Source organism: Calidris pugnax, unplaced genomic scaffold (assembly GCF_001431845.1).
Source record: "Calidris pugnax isolate Ruff unplaced genomic scaffold, ASM143184v1 scaffold49, whole genome shotgun sequence".
Lineage (NCBI taxonomy): Eukaryota > Metazoa > Chordata > Aves > Charadriiformes > Scolopacidae > Calidris > Calidris pugnax.
The window spans coordinates 3,475,220-3,495,363 of NW_015090798.1; the positions used below are offsets into that span (position 1 = coordinate 3,475,220).

Sequence of the window (20,144 nt, forward strand, 5' to 3'; positions counted from 1 at the left end):
AGATCATAGATAAGAGCAAGTTACGGATCTGCTGGGAAGCGAGGAAGGGATAAGGGGATACAATACATGTAAAATTAGATAAATCCCTGAGATTTCTGTATAGACAAATTAAAATCAAGTCCGATCAACACAGACCAGAGGAAAACCAAGCAGAGAGCTGAGATGCTTGAATGCTCCCACTTCTTCAGGATACATAAGGAGCCTTCAGCGAATGAAGCCAAAAAGAACACAGGCAGATGAGGACAACTAAGAAATCAGTTGGCACAGCTGTTAGACAACACACAGGCCCACAAAGACCTTGCAGAATGCACCCAAACCTCAGCTTCCAGAACAGAGAGTCAGGTTTCCAGAAACACCGACGCTGACGTGGCCAAAACATCATTTCCAAAACAATTCTATCAACACTGAAATTTCTGTATTAAGTTTCCACATCAAAGATGCCACTTTGAAAGGGCTATCTGTCTCCCTCCTTACAGACAGGTTGGTTGTTTTTTTTAAAGTTGTGTTTTTCCAAAGCATTTTAAAGTTAGAGTGTGGTCAGCTCAGTTTTTGACTGAATGTATTGCCTTACTGAGCAAGAGCCACATGGATTTAGGATAATTTAAACGCTGCGGTCCTGGCAGATGTCCTGTGACACAACCTCCAAGACAAATATTTTCACTGAAAAAGGGCATGTGCCATTCCTTTCCTCACTCTTCACACCCAGCGCTCAAGAATTAGAAAAAAAAAAAAAGAGAAAACAGAGTGAAACACCAGGACCCAAATGAAAAACAGGGTTTTCAGAAGAACTTTAATTACTGTATTTTGAAACAAGTGTAATTTCTAAGCTATATAATCTGGAAGTTCTGTAGCCACCAAATGGAAGAAAGTGAGAATTTCAGTATTTAACACCACTTTAAAGGTTATTAGAGTTTCACAAGATTATTTGCCTGTTCTCACTGTTCTTCTCTCCGCTTCCTCTATTTGTTTTTAATCCACCTCTTTTCCTTTTGATACTGTCCCTTTATTTCTACTGCATTTACTTTGCATTCGTCTCCCTACACAGCATTTTATCCTCTTTTACCATGATCTTCTCAAAAGAACGTTTACAACTAATTTAGATACGTACAGAAACATTTTACTAATAAAACTAATATATTATTCATCTATTGACTGAGAAAGATTTCCATTAAATTGGACGTGAAAGGCAGGAAATTTAAAACTCCCAGCTTTCTGCCATAATTTCACAGAGACAGAAAGAACAGAAATGCATGGTGTCTTTTAGAGAACTGCTTTGTGGGGAATGGTACCCCCTTTATCTTCTTTCCTCTCCCATTCATAACACCCCTTGTGTGGGTACAAGTTTCTTTACAGCCCAGTGGTGAATGAGACAGAGGAACCAATTCCAGCTCTAACTACACTTCTCTTATCCCATATTTTTTGCAAAGTGAGTGTTCGTCTGGACCATTCTCATCCACAAACTCTTTCCTCCCAATACCTCTATGGGATGAGCTGATGAAGCACTCTCCGCGAAGCCAGAGAAGACAACCCTCTGGTCCACCTCAAAAGGTGACTAATGACCTGGAATTCTCATAATGAAAACAAAAACTATGTAAGTTGGGCTGTATTATTAATTTCTTGGGAGCCCAAGCCTGAATGCCTTTCACAGTTTACCCAACCGCTAGCAGAAGTGCAAATTTGGACTCTATTAACACTCTTATTTCATCACTGTTTATAATTAGGTGCTCAAAATTTATCACATATACATGAGAGTAGACAGCTGTGGGGGGAAAAGATGGTTCATTTACATTTAAGTACTGTAATTTCATTTCAGGAAAAAAAAACCAGACCATGAGATTATAAAAGAATCCTCTCCTTCATGCATATTAATTCTGTTTTGAAAGCATTCATTTCTTTAAACCAACAATAACTTTCAGTCACAATGAGTTTTTATATTATAATTTCATTAGCTTACAGGTAGTTTACTGTCTTTTTCTTATTACATCTTAGTAATTCTCTAAATTCAGCATGACAACTAGTTTTAAGATTAATTACACCCAGTGAGTAAGAGTTTTCAAAAGGATGATCCTTATATTTAAGAAAGAATTCTATCAACTACCAGCATAAAATTATTCTAAACACAACAGTTGAAGGATTTACGGAAGCAGAAGCATTGGGCTACATTTTAACATGCAAACTGTGTTTTCCATTTAATCATGGATCAGGGATATTATATGAGCAAGACTTAAAAAAGAGTATCTAAATAAATAAAAAAAAAAGATTCCATGCTGAAGACAGTTTTTGCCCAAACTTCATAAACTCAGGCTGAACTAATATTACTGAGCCAAAGACACTGAAGACAAACATCCTCCTTTGCTACCCCATCTCTGAAGGGATAAAAATTTAGATGCCAGTTTTGAAATGGCTTCCAAGCTAAAATGACTAACCAGTTCCAACTAAAAAACTATAAAATCAAATTCACCTAGGATCATTTACAGCCATCTGCTCAGAACCATTTTCTCACTAGTCAAAGCCTTATTTCCATATGGTCTCAAAGGTGAAAAATTACTCTTTATTATTACACTACCTAAACTACAAATGGAAGTCTGTTATAGTAAACCCAGACATAGTGAACTTTTTGATAAGCTGAACATTTCCTGAAATCTTATTTCTTTCTACTGAATTCCAGAGGGGGGAAATCCTATTACACTGAACAGTCACTGAACAGCACAGGTTAATTTAATGGAAAACACTTTGAAATAAGCCTTTACCATCTGTTTTCACCTCTAATGGCAAATCAAAGAAGAACGATTCACACTTGTATCATTAAAAAAAAAATGCATAAGTGATTTAAATAGACATGTTCTTTGATGAATACAGCATGCATCTGTTTGACTTTCTTCACCTTTTATCTTAAGCAGGAAGTTCTCATTTTCTAATGGAATGCTTATCCCTGCAGTTGAAAGCATCCCAGTGTAAAAAGAGGATACGCACAAAGTTTCTTATATAAATAATTCTTCACAATGTGGAAGTGAAGCTCTTCAGTACTTCCAAATTGCCCCTGTGTAGCAAGTGATCTCAACAGTCCTTCCCTTACTAACAGATCCTCATACTCAGACAACAGCTACCTTTATTGCTCAAACTGTCCAGCTAATGAACATAAAGATGAGCTCAGAACAAACGCTCTCATCCATGACTTCACCTGAATTTCTGCTAGAACTGGAGAAGGCCTTCTGCAGTTTAAAGCTTGTCTCTTCTCTCCCCCCAAAAACTTTGTCCCAGCAACACGCTTTAACTTACCTTTCATTTCTTAAAATAAAAGATTTATGGCCTTAGATTAGCTGTATAGAAGGAAGATGACTTTAAAGAAATCTAATGTACACAGGAAAAAGAAGAAAATGTAAATGAAGGATCAAGCAGAAGATCAACACAGCCAAGCAGCATAAGAAAAGGGAAAATAAATGAGGGGGTAAAAGCATTTATTACAACATTAAGAAACCCTAAAAACCGCAGTGAAAACATATGCTATGACATACACTAATTCTCAGTAGGAGCTACTGCAGGGCAGTACAACACAGAGTAGTTATAAAGGGAATTACCTTACATATAGAGAATCTATACAGAAGCTATCTGTTACAGCTGGCACCTCCAGGAGTAACGTGGTGTTAGAGTGACCAGCGGCAGAAAGATCAGAAAAGGGAAAACAGGTGAAGAGGTAAGAACAAAAGATAAAACACTCTGCAATACCCAACACAACGGAACATCAGAGCTACCACTACAGTCCCAAGAATCATTAAAAGGAAGCACCATTCATATTATTTACTCTAGTACTCACAAGAGACAAACTGTATTACGTGTTTCTTACATAGTGATTTTGTCGTACGGGAGCAGGAGGGTTTTAAAAACCTGGTGGAACACCCCCTCAGAATGCAGTCCAACTTTAACTTACAATCATTTAAAAAGTTTTACTCTGTTCCAACAATTTCATTTCTATCTTTCAAATATAATCATTTACTTTCCATCTATTCCAAAGATGTGAGTTAACAAGCTCAAAGTTTAACATTTCATGGTACAGCTGTGTGCGCTTCATTCAACACATACTAACTCAGAACAGTTAAAAATCTGTTGCCACTTACAAATGAACACCCACATAGGTGCCTTTAAAGTATAATATCTTAGTTTAAAACAAAATTAAGTGGACCTTTCTTTATTCTGGAATAAAAAAAATGGAGGTTACCAACCTGAAATCCCCCTTATTGTTGACAACCCTCTCTGGAGGACAGTACTGGGCAGAGCTTTCCAACACCACAATGTCCACTGTCCTCGTGTTATTGCCACGTCTGGTTTGTACGTGGCAACCCCAGTTTCCTGTGGAGCCAGCCTGAATGTTTGAGATTGTCAGCGCACTGGGAAGATAAAGTAAACAAATAAAAGGCAACAGTCTTGCAACAAAAATTTATATAAGCTTTCTTTTTATAGAAGAAAGATGAACAAATACAGAAAGACAATGGGAGGAACAACTAATCGCAGACAACTGTGAGTGATCTCACAAAAGCAGAGCTGTGTATGAATCAATGTACTGTAACTAACAGAGAAATATTTACTATTCTAGCTCTCAATTCTGCCAAAGTAGGAAAGAAAAAGAACAGCCATGGGAAAAAGTTCCTTGACTTCAGAAAGAAGAGATGAGAAGCCCAAGTTCCCCAACTGTTATCATTGCTCTTCAACACAAAATTTGTTACAGTTATTCCAGAAAGGCCAAACTAAAATAACTTCCCAAATGCATAATTTGTGATAGAGTTAGAAGCCCTAATTTACTAATACAATTACAGGATATATAACCACTCTGTAGATGCTGAATGAGTCAAAAAATCTGCTGCAGGCTGAATAAATTATACTTACAGATCTCTGCTGGAGAACTTTAATACTACCAACTGTGGTGTACTCAAAAGGAAGAGGAAAGAACCAACAAGCAGTTCATTTAAATGCCTTGCTTTCGTAACTTTCATGTTCCAAGAGAACAAATGTATCCTACCACAAACATATTTTACATCAACTGCATTGGGTAATGCTTGGAGGTAAAAAAAAAAAAAAAAAAAAAAAATATAAAAATTAGACAGATTTGCATGACAAGTAAATACAAGGATTAAACACTACACCACAAAATAAAGAGACACTCAAAACTAAGCATCTCTAAACTACTTAAAGGGCCACCTTGGCTCGCCTTCAGTATTTTCAAGCTGTTCATATTTGTGTACTATGAACAAAGCAAGTTCTAATACTAGCATGCTTTTTTGGAATTCTTTCATGAGGTTGGAGGGGGAGAGGAAAAGGTGCTTATAAAATTACTAAAAATAGTTTACTTTTTTTTTTTTAAATAAAAACCCCTTGCCTACTTCACAAAAAATTCCATTTTAACACTGTAAAGACAGTTAAATACATAGTAGAAAGCCCTAAAAGCTTTCTACTTGTCCTGCTCGCATGCATCAATGTAATTTTCAAATCACTGCAGTCACATCAGTACCAAACCGCCGATATGAACAGAAAACTACATTTACAGTAATTAAGAAACAGTAGTACAGCCACTTTGACCAATTTTGCAACCAAACATAATACCAAATAGAAACTAATGGGAAAAAAAAAAAAGTGTTCCTAATGCTAAGAAAACAGAAATTAATTCCTTTCACTCAAGGTACGTGCAAGTAAGCACTTTTTAAGAAAACTTTAAACATTCTCTCAACTTTCTCCTCTGTAATTTTACTGCACGCTTTATCTGTATAAACATATACACAGATAAAAATGAAATAAAGAATAAATACAGAAAAAGAAATTGCAATACACCTTTAGTGCACTGATCATTCATGAGATCAGACCCGACTGAAAGGAAACAGAAGAACAGAAGGAAACCAGGCCTGAATTAAGCTGCGATGCTGAGAGAAGAGGAGGACAGGGAGGAGGAATGGCAGCCAGACTGCCCCTGCTGCCGGCCCTCTCCCCTGCCAAGACATGCATAAGCAGGATTTTATCATTCAGAACACTAGTGCTTAAAGTTTAAAAGCAGAAAGCATACATACCTAACCTGCAGAATGCTAAGTACCTCAAATCCAGCCACCCAACACATAAGGTTTAACTAAAACTGAGAACAAAAGAGAGCTTCATCTGATCATCCCAGGTTTTCTCCACCATAATTAAGTCAAGGTCCTTGACCAGCCTTAAGAGCCAATGTACTTTTTCCTCAGTTTTAAGTATTTCAACAGGCCTTGCACAAAGCAGTTGTCTCCAAAAATTGAAATGGTCAAACAAAATATTGTTAGATTACACTGGCATTTAAAGTTTGCTTTTATACCCACCCTGCACTTCACTAAATGGTCATTTAGTCACGACTATCATCTAAATTAAAAAATGCCTAGAACATATCTGCATTTTTAAAAATATTCTGTGTTTGCAGGAAGATGGAGTAAATATCTTGAAGAATGTTCTATTTCAGGAAATTAAAATTTAAATGATATTGCCAAGGCAGAGAAACTGAACAAGTCAGCTCCATTCTCCCTTTTATTATTTATTTGTTAAGTAACTTCTCTTGCTGAAGACACTGGGATTTATCAGAGTTATCTCTCGAAGAAGAGAGTAACTCCAGGGATGGACCAAGGCAACAAGCTACATTTTTCAATTATATTAAATGATGCAAAAGATTAACTTTTTGGGGTATACTGAAAGTCTTCTCTCTCTCAAATCCTATTTATTCCTAATCAGCTCCAACAGAACAATTTCAGCATGTTCAGTAATGGCAGACAGACTCTTACTTCAGGCCATTTTGACAAAGATTACTTAGGTTTGGGCAACAAGAAACTGAAAGACAGCTACTGGTGGCATCCTTAAAATGCACAGGTCATGGCACCAACTATAGAAGAACTCCATGCCAGTAAGGTATCTAATGGAAAAGACTAGACAAACCAAAATGGAAAACAAAGGCTTAAATTTTACTATCTTTGATAACAGCTTTGGCATGACTTAACAGTTCTCCATATTGTAGTGCCATCTGTAGTTAAGAAATGGTGACTTATTATTATGACCATCACCATAATATCTGAATACTAGAAGAGACAGAAGATTATTTGAGCATCATCCAACCTAGCAAATATGCATATGCTAATTTTCGGAGCCTCAGCAGCCACTTCAAGAAATTTACGGAAGTGTCACCATTCAACCTTTATCAGAACAGAACTTACATCAGAATTGGTGACAATGGAGATCGTTAGAAGGAGAGAAAAAAAATTTTAAAAAAGACATTAGCACAGCTTTAAAATGCCAGGAATTACATACAGGTGTTTTAGAGAATGTAAATTAATTCAAAGAACAGTTAGAATCTGCAACAGTCTTGTAAATTATTTACCATCTTTTCTACTGTATAGAAGAAAAAAATAGTAGGAAGGACAGAAATCTTCCATAAAAAATCCTAACAGCCTTGGTGAATTGCTGCAATCCCAGTAGTGACCATTACATGCACCCCCACAAGCCAACAAAAACATCACTTTGGATCATGTCTGGCCAACTCAGATCATAGATAAGAGCAAGTTACCGATCTGCTGGGAAGCGAGGAAGGGATAAGGGGATACAATACATGTAAAATTAGATAAATCCCTGAGATTTCTGTATAGACAAATTAAAATCAAGTCCGATCAACACAGACCAGAGGAAAACCAAGCAGAGAGCTGAGATGCTTGAATGCTCCCACTTCTTCAGGATACATAAGGAGCCTTCAGCGAATGAAGCCAAAAAGAACACAGGCAGATGAGGACAACTAAGAAATCAGTTGGCACAGCTGTTAGACAACACACAGGCCCACAAAGACCTTGCAGAATGCACCCAAACCTCAGCTTCCAGAACAGAGAGTCAGGTTTCCAGAAACACCGACGCTGACGTGGCCAAAACATCATTTCCAAAACAATTCTATCAACACTGAAATTTCTGTATTAAGTTTCCACATCAAAGATGCCACTTTGAAAGGGCTATCTGTCTCCCTCCTTACAGACAGGTTGGTTGTTTTTTTTAAAGTTGTGTTTTTCCAAAGCATTTTAAAGTTAGAGTGTGGTCAGCTCAGTTTTTGACTGAATGTATTGCCTTACTGAGCAAGAGCCACATGGATTTAGGATAATTTAAACGCTGCGGTCCTGGCAGATGTCCTGTGACACAACCTCCAAGACAAATATTTTCACTGAAAAAGGGCATGTGCCATTCCTTTCCTCACTCTTCACACCCAGCGCTCAAGAATTAGAAAAAAAAAAAAAAAGAGAAAACAGAGTGAAACACCAGGACCCAAATGAAAAACAGGGTTTTCAGAAGAACTTTAATTACTGTATTTTGAAACAAGTGTAATTTCTAAGCTATATAATCTGGAAGTTCTGTAGCCACCAAATGGAAGAAAGTGAGAATTTCAGTATTTAACACCACTTTAAAGGTTATTAGAGTTTCACAAGATTATTTGCCTGTTCTCACTGTTCTTCTCTCCGCTTCCTCTATTTGTTTTTAATCCACCTCTTTTCCTTTTGATACTGTCCCTTTATTTCTACTGCATTTACTTTGCATTCGTCTCCCTACACAGCATTTTATCCTCTTTTACCATGATCTTCTCAAAAGAACGTTTACAACTAATTTAGATACGTACAGAAACATTTTACTAATAAAACTAATATATTATTCATCTATTGACTGAGAAAGATTTCCATTAAATTGGACGTGAAAGGCAGGAAATTTAAAACTCCCAGCTTTCTGCCATAATTTCACAGAGACAGAAAGAACAGAAATGCATGGTGTCTTTTAGAGAACTGCTTTGTGGGGAATGGTACCCCCTTTATCTTCTTTCCTCTCCCATTCATAACACCCCTTGTGTGGGTACAAGTTTCTTTACAGCCCAGTGGTGAATGAGACAGAGGAACCAATTCCAGCTCTAACTACACTTGTCTTATCCCATATTTTTTGCAAAGTGAGTGTTCGTCTGGACCATTCTCATCCACAAACTCTTTCCTCCCAATACCTCTATGGGATGAGCTGATGAAGCACTCTCCGCGAAGCCAGAGAAGACAACCCTCTGGTCCACCTCAAAAGGTGACTAATGACCTGGAATTCTCATAATGAAAACAAAAACTATGTAAGTTGGGCTGTATTATTAATTTCTTGGGAGCCCAAGCCTGAATGCCTTTCACAGTTTACCCAACCGCTAGCAGAAGTGCAAATTTGGACTCTATTAACACTCTTATTTCATCACTGTTTATAATTAGGTGCTCAAAATTTATCACATATACATGAGAGTAGACAGCTGTGGGGGGAAAAGATGGTTCATTTACATTTAAGTACTGTAATTTCATTTCAGGAAAAAAAAACCAGACCATGAGATTATAAAAGAATCCTCTCCTTCATGCATATTAATTCTGTTTTGAAAGCATTCATTTCTTTAAACCAACAATAACTTTCAGTCACAATGAGTTTTTATATTATAATTTCATTAGCTTACAGGTAGTTTACTGTCTTTTTCTTATTACATCTTAGTAATTCTCTAAATTCAGCATGACAACTAGTTTTAAGATTAATTACACCCAGTGAGTAAGAGTTTTCAAAAGGATGATCCTTATATTTAAGAAAGAATTCTATCAACTACCAGCATAAAATTATTCTAAACACAACAGTTGAAGGATTTACGGAAGCAGAAGCATTGGGCTACATTTTAACATGCAAACTGTGTTTTCCATTTAATCATGGATCAGGGATATTATATGAGCAAGACTTAAAAAAGAGTATCTAAATAAATAAAAAAAAAAGATTCCATGCTGAAGACAGTTTTTGCCCAAACTTCATAAACTCAGGCTGAACTAATATTACTGAGCCAAAGACACTGAAGACAAACATCCTCCTTTGCTACCCCATCTCTGAAGGGATAAAAATTTAGATGCCAGTTTTGAAATGGCTTCCAAGCTAAAATGACTAACCAGTTCCAACTAAAAAACTATAAAATCAAATTCACCTAGGATCATTTACAGCCATCTGCTCAGAACCATTTTCTCACTAGTCAAAGCCTTATTTCCATATGGTCTCAAAGGTGAAAAATTACTCTTTATTATTACACTACCTAAACTACAAATGGAAGTCTGTTATAGTAAACCCAGACATAGTGAACTTTTTGATAAGCTGAACATTTCCTGAAATCTTATTTCTTTCTACTGAATTCCAGAGGGGGGAAATCCTATTACACTGAACAGTCACTGAACAGCACAGGTTAATTTAATGGAAAACACTTTGAAATAAGCCTTTACCATCTGTTTTCACCTCTAATGGCAAATCAAAGAAGAACGATTCACACTTGTATCATTAAAAAAAAAATGCATAAGTGATTTAAATAGACATGTTCTTTGATGAATACAGCATGCATCTGTTTGACTTTCTTCACCTTTTATCTTAAGCAGGAAGTTCTCATTTTCTAATGGAATGCTTATCCCTGCAGTTGAAAGCATCCCAGTGTAAAAAGAGGATACGCACAAAGTTTCTTATATAAATAATTCTTCACAATGTGGAAGTGAAGCTCTTCAGTACTTCCAAATTGCCCCTGTGTAGCAAGTGATCTCAACAGTCCTTCCCTTACTAACAGATCCTCATACTCAGACAACAGCTACCTTTATTGCTCAAACTGTCCAGCTAATGAACATAAAGATGAGCTCAGAACAAACGCTCTCATCCATGACTTCACCTGAATTTCTGCTAGAACTGGAGAAGGCCTTCTGCAGTTTAAAGCTTGTCTCTTCTCTCCCCCCAAAAACTTTGTCCCAGCAACACGCTTTAACTTACCTTTCATTTCTTAAAATAAAAGATTTATGGCCTTAGATTAGCTGTATAGAAGGAAGATGACTTTAAAGAAATCTAATGTACACAGGAAAAAGAAGAAAATGTAAATGAAGGATCAAGCAGAAGATCAACACAGCCAAGCAGCATAAGAAAAGGGAAAATAAATGAGGGGGTAAAAGCATTTATTACAACATTAAGAAACCCTAAAAACCGCAGTGAAAACATATGCTATGACATACACTAATTCTCAGTAGGAGCTACTGCAGGGCAGTACAACACAGAGTAGTTATAAAGGGAATTACCTTACATATAGAGAATCTATACAGAAGCTATCTGTTACAGCTGGCACCTCCAGGAGTAACGTGGTGTTAGAGTGACCAGCGGCAGAAAGATCAGAAAAGGGAAAACAGGTGAAGAGGTAAGAACAAAAGATAAAACACTCTGCAATACCCAACACAACGGAACATCAGAGCTACCACTACAGTCCCAAGAATCATTAAAAGGAAGCACCATTCATATTATTTACTCTAGTACTCACAAGAGACAAACTGTATTACGTGTTTCTTACATAGTGATTTTGTCGTACGGGAGCAGGAGGGTTTTAAAAACCTGGTGGAACACCCCCTCAGAATGCAGTCCAACTTTAACTTACAATCATTTAAAAAGTTTTACTCTGTTCCAACAATTTCATTTCTATCTTTCAAATATAATCATTTACTTTCCATCTATTCCAAAGATGTGAGTTAACAAGCTCAAAGTTTAACATTTCATGGTACAGCTGTGTGCGCTTCATTCAACACATACTAACTCAGAACAGTTAAAAATCTGTTGCCACTTACAAATGAACACCCACATAGGTCTTTACCTTACAATCATTTAAGAAGTTTTACTCTGTTCCAATAATTTCATTTCTATCTTTCAAAGATCATAATTTACTTTCAATTTATTCCAAAGATGTGAGTTAACAGGCTCAAAGTTTAACGTTTCATGGTACAGCTGTGTGCACTTTGTTCAACACATACTAACTTAGAACAGTTAAAAATCTATTGCCACTTACAAATGAACACCCACATAGGTGCCTTTAAAGTATAATATCTTAGTTTAAAACAAAATTAAGTGGACCTTTCTTTATTCTGGAATAAAAAAAATGGAGGTTACCAACCTGAAATCCCCCTTATTGTTGACAACCCTCTCTGGAGGACAGTACTGGGCAGAGCTTTCCAACACCACAATGTCCACTGTCCTCGTGTTATTGCCACGTCTGGTTTGTACGTGGCAACCCCAGTTTCCTGTGGAGCCAGCCTGAATGTTTGAGATTGTCAGCGCACTGGGAAGATAAAGTAAACAAATAAAAGGCAACAGTCTTGCAACAAAAATTTATATAAGCTTTCTTTTTATAGAAGAAAGATGAACAAATACAGAAAGACAATGGGAGGAACAACTAATCGCAGACAACTGTGAGTGATCTCACAAAAGCAGAGCTGTGTATGAATCAATGTACTGTAACTAACAGAGAAATATTTACTATTCTAGCTCTCAATTCTGCCAAAGTAGGAAAGAAAAAGAACAGCCATGGGAAAAAGTTCCTTGACTTCAGAAAGAAGAGATGAGAAGCCCAAGTTCCCCAACTGTTATCATTGCTCTTCAACACAAAATTTGTTACAGTTATTCCAGAAAGGCCAAACTAAAATAACTTCCCAAATGCATAATTTGTGATAGAGTTAGAAGCCCTAATTTACTAATACAATTACAGGATATATAACCACTCTGTAGATGCTGAATGAGTCAAAAAATCTGCTGCAGGCTGAATAAATTATACTTACAGATCTCTGCTGGAGAACTTTAATACTACCAACTGTGGTGTACTCAAAAGGAAGAGGAAAGAACCAACAAGCAGTTCATTTAAATGCCTTGCTTTCGTAACTTTCATGTTCCAAGAGAACAAATGTATCCTACCACAAACATATTTTACATCAACTGCATTGGGTAATGCTTGGAGGTAATTAAAACCCAACTGCAACAGTCCTGGGCAACCTGCTATACCTAACCCTGTTTTAAGCAGCTGGGTTTGACTAATCAAATCTCTAAACCGCCTTCCTCAAACTTGATCATTAGTAACAGTGACCAAACCCAGGTAATTTAAGACATAGGTGGAGTTACAGACTACTTCTGCACTTGGGAAGTATCTGCCTACATAGGTTCATTAAGGATATAAGAGGTCCTTATTGGTTATAGAAATAGTCACTAATAGAGCAGAAAATGAGGAGCAGGCAACATTTGCTCTTTATAGATTCACCTTGCAATCAGTGAGCAGTTATGAATCATGTTTTTTTCAACAAAAATACCCTGGGACTCATCAGTTTCCACTATTTTTCCATCCTGATACCACAAGACTTGCATGTCTTGATCAATGTACGAAGCCATACACTGGAAGGGTAGACTATCTCCTTCAAAGACAACCTGACGGTGAGACGGAGTCATATAGAAAGATGGTAATTCAAGCGGTGGTTCTAGAATTGAAGAAATAAAAGCACAATTAACAGCAAGAATCTGTTATGTACATAATTTTCAGAAAAATACACTGAGTATCAATTACTGCTATAACCTCCTCTCAGCTGCACCTTGCAAGATTTATATAAAAGCAATATTTGTTGCATCGGATATCAAAAAACACAAATTATGCTCATATTCTTTTTCAAAATATGTATTTCTTTAACGTAATACACTTCAAAAATCTTTTGCTAGCCCACATCCAAAATACGTGAAAAATATAAACTTCTTCACAATTTCTCACTATTAATATTTCAGAATCACAAATGCGCCTGTTTTATTGTTTTGACAGATGAAATAACTTTCAAAATATGTATTTCTTTAACGTAATACACTTCAAAAATCTTTTGCTAGCCCACATCCAAAATATGTGAAAAATACATACTTGAATGAAAAATATATTTACGCATTTTATTTCTTCACAATTTCTCACTATTAATTTTTTAAAATCACAAATGTGTCTGTTTTATTGTTTTGACAGATGAAATAACTCTTACACAATTAAGAAGTTAAGCAAGTTGACCATCACAACAAGGCGGCTAATCAATATATAGGAAACACATAGGAAAATAAGTCATAAAATGAAGACCTTTTCACTTCAGAAATTTGGGCTCTGGATAATTTGCACATCTGAAGTCAAATAGCTAGACTTTGGAAAAAAAAAAATCACTTTCTGATTCTTCTTGTGAAGTTTACATAAATAGTTCTGAAAAACATGGGTTAGCAGGAAAAAGGATTTTATCTTCAGAGTACTACTCATACCTAGTCTGTACAGACTGACATCCACAATCACCAATTTATTATTTGTTTCCAAAAGCAAACAACACAGTCACAACTAAAGATCAGCCTCTGGAAAAGAAACCCTATTTACGACTGCCATATAAGCGCTGAATTTTAGGGAAACAAAAATTTCCAAAAGCAAATAACACAGTCACAACTAAAGATCAAGCCTTTGGAAAAGAAACCCTACTTACAACTGTCATATAAGCGCTGAATTTTAGGGAAACAAAACAAAGGAAAAAAGCCTACTCATTAACAGAATATGGAAAAGAAGTATCTTGGCACTGGTGGGGCCCCACCTCGAGTGCTGTGTCCAGTTTTGGGCCCCTTACCACAAAAAAGACATTGAGGTGCTGGAGCTGGTCCAGGGAAGGGCAACGGAGCTGGTGAGGGGTCTGGAGAACAAGCCTTATGAAGAGAGGCTGGGGGAGCTGGGGGTGTTCAGCCTGGAGAAAAGGAGGCTGAGGGGAGACCTTCTCGAGGAGGTTGTAGAGAGGTAGGGTCGGTCTCTTCTCCCAAGTCACAGGCAATAGGACAAGAGGAAACAGCCTCAAGTTGCACCAGGGGAGGTTCAGGTTGAATATTAGGAAAAAACTTTACACTGAAAGGGTTATTAAACCTTGGAATGGGCTGCCCAGGGAAGTGGTTGAGGCACCACCCCTGGAGGTGTTCAAAAGACGGGTTGATGTGGTGCTGGGGGTCATGGTTTAGTGATGGTTTTTGGTTGTTTGTTTTTTTTTTTTATCAGAGTTAGGTTGATGGGCCTTACACGGAAAGGGTTATTAAGCCTTGGAACCTGAACAGTTCTATGATTCTATCAGTCGTCAGTACTTACCACAGGTCAGAAGCTCCTGCTTAACACCAGTCACCATTTGCGACTGAATTGCCAGGAGTACTTACCACAGGTCAGAAGCTCCTGCTTAACACCAGTCACCATTTGCGACTGAAGTGACTTGGGATAAGCACATTTAGTTTCACGTACAGTTATATTTCTTTCTTTTAACCACTGATGCATCCACAGTATGTTGCAATCGCAAAGAAGATAATCGGTCTGAAATTCTCTGCAATACAAAAGAGGTGTTCAGAGTGACAAAAAAGCAATAGTCCAACGTCTGAAAGCTGGACACCAACAGCTGTACAACACCTCTCCTTGTCACAGCTGCTTGCCCAACCCTAGAATACACTGGATTTTCCTACCACAACATACTGGAAGATGCTCCAATACTCTGCCAGCTCTGGTCTGAGAATAAAAGTATACACTCCCCAGAAAAAAAATAGGAATCCTCTCCATAAATATGAAGAACTTCTAAAGCATGAAGTTTCTAGTCATTTCTTTCATGGAGGGACTTCACGTTATTTAAGTGAGAATTAACAAGGAATTGCTTGGATATGCACTACCATAACTTAAGAACACAATTCATTGCTTCATTTTAACAATCAAATGCTTTAACAGTAAAATCAACAGAAACATAAAAATAGCCTCTCACCTATTTCTCTTTTCAGAACCACTATTCACACAATTTTAATGATAGTTTTATTCTGCTTTATATGAAAGCCCCATAAGGCTTTTCATGGATTCATAAAGTCTTCTCTGTATAATTTAATACCTTCTACTAAAAAGACATACCAAATGCCCCCATAGGTGTCTGTTGTAGTCAGCTAAATTAAAAGAGAACGTAAATATTTTATCTGTTTAGAAACAGTTAAAAATGTATCAAAACATACCACTGTGTCTACACTGTTTTTTACCTCTAGTGAAAACACATTTTATTTTTATTTTTGCAAACGTCTGGAGGATAACACAACATTGCAGGCAGAACACTTCAAACACTAAATCAACATTCCTGTGAAACTCCGTTTGGTCTTTGTTCACAGAAATTCCTCCAGACACACACATTTTTAATGGCAACAGTTCTATTCAGACCTAATTCAGTTCTCTTGTCAGACCTGTGATGTGCTTGGACAGCAACCTTTACGTACACAATTAAAATACAAGGAATAACAACTTATGAACAATTAAGCTGGAGGAAGGAAAGAAACATTTGTCTTTATAAACAAGAAATTAACTTGGTGTCAAAGCCAGAAGTTGGAGCTTTCATGGAAGTCCCAGTACAATGAGGCAACTAGCTTGTATTTTTTCCTGGTAGTCATGACAATCAGTAGCACTGATAATTTTTTTCATTTACTTTCTTCCTTACACAAAATTACAAGTGTCATGAAATTAAAGGAGAGAAAAATAACCCGAGGTTGAGATGTACCCACTGTCTTGTACAACAAAACCATACTGTTCTTCAAGGAGTAAGATCTTCCTTAAAAGTATTTGTTCCCTTTGTTAAATAAATAGTGTTGTCCACCTTTTTAATATAAAAGTAATAAATGATGCATACAGAATAAAACTTTCAGAAGCCCAAATGTGGATATAGCTTTGTTCTCTCAGAACTTCGTAACAAATACTGATCATCTTTAGAAGGAAGTTATATAAACACCCAAACATCTTTCCCATGCACTTATTGAGATAAAGAAACACCTGTTTTAGGTTTAAAAATAAAAATGCAGAACCGTAGTACAAACAAGTGTATATAAAATGTTTTTTTGTTAAGAACACAAGTGACCATGCCAATTAAGACTAGATGCAATAAATACTTACAGAGACTTCAGTGAACCAAGATGATCAAACGTTCCCTGAGTAAGTGTAGAAAACAGATTTCCAGAAAGATTCCTAAGAAATAAAAGTGTTGTGATTTGATGCTGAAGCAACTGACATTTGAAATAAGAAAATCCCTCCCCAAGATAGCATTATTTTAAAACCTACAATATACTCTTATGACACACTGTCGTCACTCACAAGACTGTAAGAATAAAAATCAGGTCTGACAGCCTAGCAAAAATCCCAAAAATAAACTCTTCCCCAATGCTTCTTTTTTAGTTGAAGAATTTTAAGATCAGAAACAAAGACTGAAAGCAAGTACTTTATTTTTATTTAAAGCAACAACTAGCACGTGTTGAGCACACATTTCAAGAAGTTTAAAATTAACTTTGTTGTGCACAGTGAACTGATGTGGTGCCATTGACATGCTGTAAGAAGCACGTTTGATCTAGCAGAATACTTTTTTTTAAATATTATACATCCCACTTTCTCTGTGTCAGTGAAAGAAATGCCAAAGAAGCTGACAACCAGTGCAAAGAAACATTCCGTAAACTTACATGTTATTTTCTTCCAGTAAATGAAAAACTGCAAAACATGCAAGAGAGCCAGCAAAACACCAACCACACCGATGCCGTGGTAGAAGGAACGGATATTAAAAGAGTCTATAACCCTGAAATATTTTTGTAGGGGAAATATTTTGTACAGCCTGCTATTTTTCCCTACCCCCTCCCCAAGCTATACCTTCTAAGAAACTGGAAAAGGGTTGCAAAGCAGACAGAGCACTGGGTAGTTTGGTTGGGTTTTTTACAATCTTGCTACTGAATAGCAGACCACAAGGGTAGCCACGCTGCACATCTTTAAAACACACACTTAGGGCAAACTACTCCATTGAAACAAAGGTTAACTTACATAAGACTAAAAGTTAAGAAATTAAATGACATACAACAACATTATACTTACAATCTAATAAGATTTACGAGTCCTCTAAATATATCTGCGTTTAGGCAGCCTATTCTGTTGTTCGTTAAGTCTCTATAAATAGGAAAAATCAGAGTAAACTGTTTTATTTGCAAGTGACATACAGGCTGCAAACAGAAGCATTTCAACTAAAATCCATGAGTAACAGATTGCATCATATATACATTTAGTCTACAAAACGCAAATGCTGCTATATGGGTGTATACACACACACACAGAGTCCTTATCCCATTTCCAAAGTAATAATGGTTTGCCCATATATAGTTAAATGAGCCCAGTCTGACCAGTAAAACCCCTTAGAACAGGCTTGGCTTATCTCACTACAAAGTAAATTTTCATATTTGTACAATATATTCATCACATGTGCTACATCACTTTTTTTTTTGATGTGCCAGAGACCTATACTAGTGCCTTCACTGCACATAAATAGGACCACTTCTATATTTATACTTACATAAGCCTTTAAATATTATATTTTATAAAGTAGGTCTTAAATCAAATTGCCAAAAAATCTTAAAGAAATAAAAATGAAACTTGCAAGTAGTAATGGTCCAGAATGGGTCCTTCAGCTTTATTTTTAATGTTTTTAGAAGTGCAATTACCAAAAAATTTCCTTTTAAGTGAGCCAAATCTTCTGATCTGTGACAAATGAACATATATACCACAAAAATTTAAGAAGGAAAGTTGTATTCTTTGGAGCAGAAAGCAAAATCACTAAGACTTAAAAGCTGTCCCAGATATTCCGAGAATTTGAAGAGTGTTTTAATAAAACAAAAAGGGAAAAAAAGGGGGGAAAAAAGCCAAGGTATAAATCCCCCCAAAATGTGTTAATGGCAATGTTGGCACAACCTTCAATAAAGCAGCATTAACAGTGCTGTAACTTTAGTGTAGTATTAATAGCAAGAGACTCTGTGTTCCACTGTGACCTTTGGAAAAAAAAAATAATAATCATGAGTTTAACATTTAACAAAGCAAGATTTGATGGCATCAAAGCTGGGAACGAATGTTCACGCAGTGATGTTTCAAGTCACTGAAATACAAAAAGGGAGGAATAATACAAGAGCCTGTCAGCAAGAACAAGTGAGACTGCCAAGCCACAGGCAGTGGATGTTCCTCAGTCATAAGACTGAAAGCAGACTTTATGTGTGTGTGTATATATTTAGACAGCATATGCATATTCAACTTTTAATATAGAATAACTTTGCTGTCTAAATTTCCAGAATCTAAGACCTACTCTCAGAGGTTTTTTGTTTGTTTGTTTTGTTTAAACTGACTAACTGGATGTACTACTTACAGTCTTTTCAGAGATGAAAGCCCCAGAAAAGCTCCTGGATCTATAGTACTAATAAGATTGTTCTTAAGGTCCCTGTGGAGAAAAATTAAGACATTATATTCATCACAAGCTACCCTTTAAAACTGATTTAGAGGCATGAAGTTACACTTAGTTTGTCTCAACTTGTTTGAAAGCTGCCTAAAAAACCCATATAACACATTTTCACTTTCTCTAACATAGCGCCTTTCAAAATTTGAAAAATCTGTATTTTAACTACAAAGAAGATTATAAAAACTGGGTATAGTGTATTCCTTTAAGTATTCTACCAGTTTGTGTGACGTGACAGGGCATGGAGTCAAAGATATTTTGCCACAGTGCCCCAAAAGATTACAGCTACTCAGGGTGTAACGTTTGCTCATTACACAGTCCAAAACTGTTTAGCACTGTGCTGTCTTCTTCAGCCTACCCAGTTTTAAATACCTCAGTAGTTCCCAACATCAACCAAAAGAAGCAAAACAAGATTCTAAAAATACACCAAAGACACAACATGGAAAGTTTCCACCAAAAGCAAAGACCTGGCTGAGAATCCCAAATAAAGTTAGTGAAAAAAAAAACCAACTCAGAGCACAGATTTTTAAATCTTAAGTTTCCAGAATAGGAGATTGCAAGGAGAAATGTAAAGCAACTATTTTATTAAACTGCTTTATTAATTGTACAAGTGATACAGGAGTTTTAACTCCTAACTCAAGATATTTTGCAGATACAGCTTAATTTGAAAGGTCACAGAAAGCATCCACCAGCATCTACAGAGTTTTGAACAAACTTTATCACTGCATGAATGCTAAAATTATTTCCACCTCCTTATTCATCCAAGATTTTTACTATACTATTATCTGAAACTTTGCAGGTACGTATTACTACAAGAAATATGTAGTAATCTCATTCCTTTGTAAGATGTGCATGTTCTGCCTTTGAAAAGAAAATTAGTAATTTCAATTAAAAGCAACATTTTAGTAAGCAAGGGCAGAAAAAAACATCTCCTAAATCTACCCCAACATTAATAATTCTGCCTGAAAGAGAACAGTACCAGAGGATTACATGTAC

At 36.4% G+C, this 20,144-nt stretch overlaps 1 protein-coding gene across 1 annotated transcript in view; it reads right to left on the reverse strand.

Moving 5' to 3' along the window:
- The window catches only part of LOC106885123 (adhesion G protein-coupled receptor A3-like), a 65,556-nt gene that overhangs the window by 22,692 nt on the left and 22,720 nt on the right, over positions 1-20,144 (reverse strand). Inside the window, exons 4-9 of the mRNA XM_014937041.1 lie at positions 19,062-19,133; positions 17,750-17,821; positions 16,790-16,861; positions 15,043-15,203; positions 13,109-13,322; positions 11,975-12,139 (exon numbers count right to left, since the gene is read on the reverse strand). Of these exons, the coding sequence (XP_014792527.1) occupies positions 11,975-12,139; positions 13,109-13,322; positions 15,043-15,203; positions 16,790-16,861; positions 17,750-17,821; positions 19,062-19,133 (756 nt within the window). The remainder of the gene's footprint in view (positions 1-11,974; positions 12,140-13,108; positions 13,323-15,042; positions 15,204-16,789; positions 16,862-17,749; positions 17,822-19,061; positions 19,134-20,144) is intronic.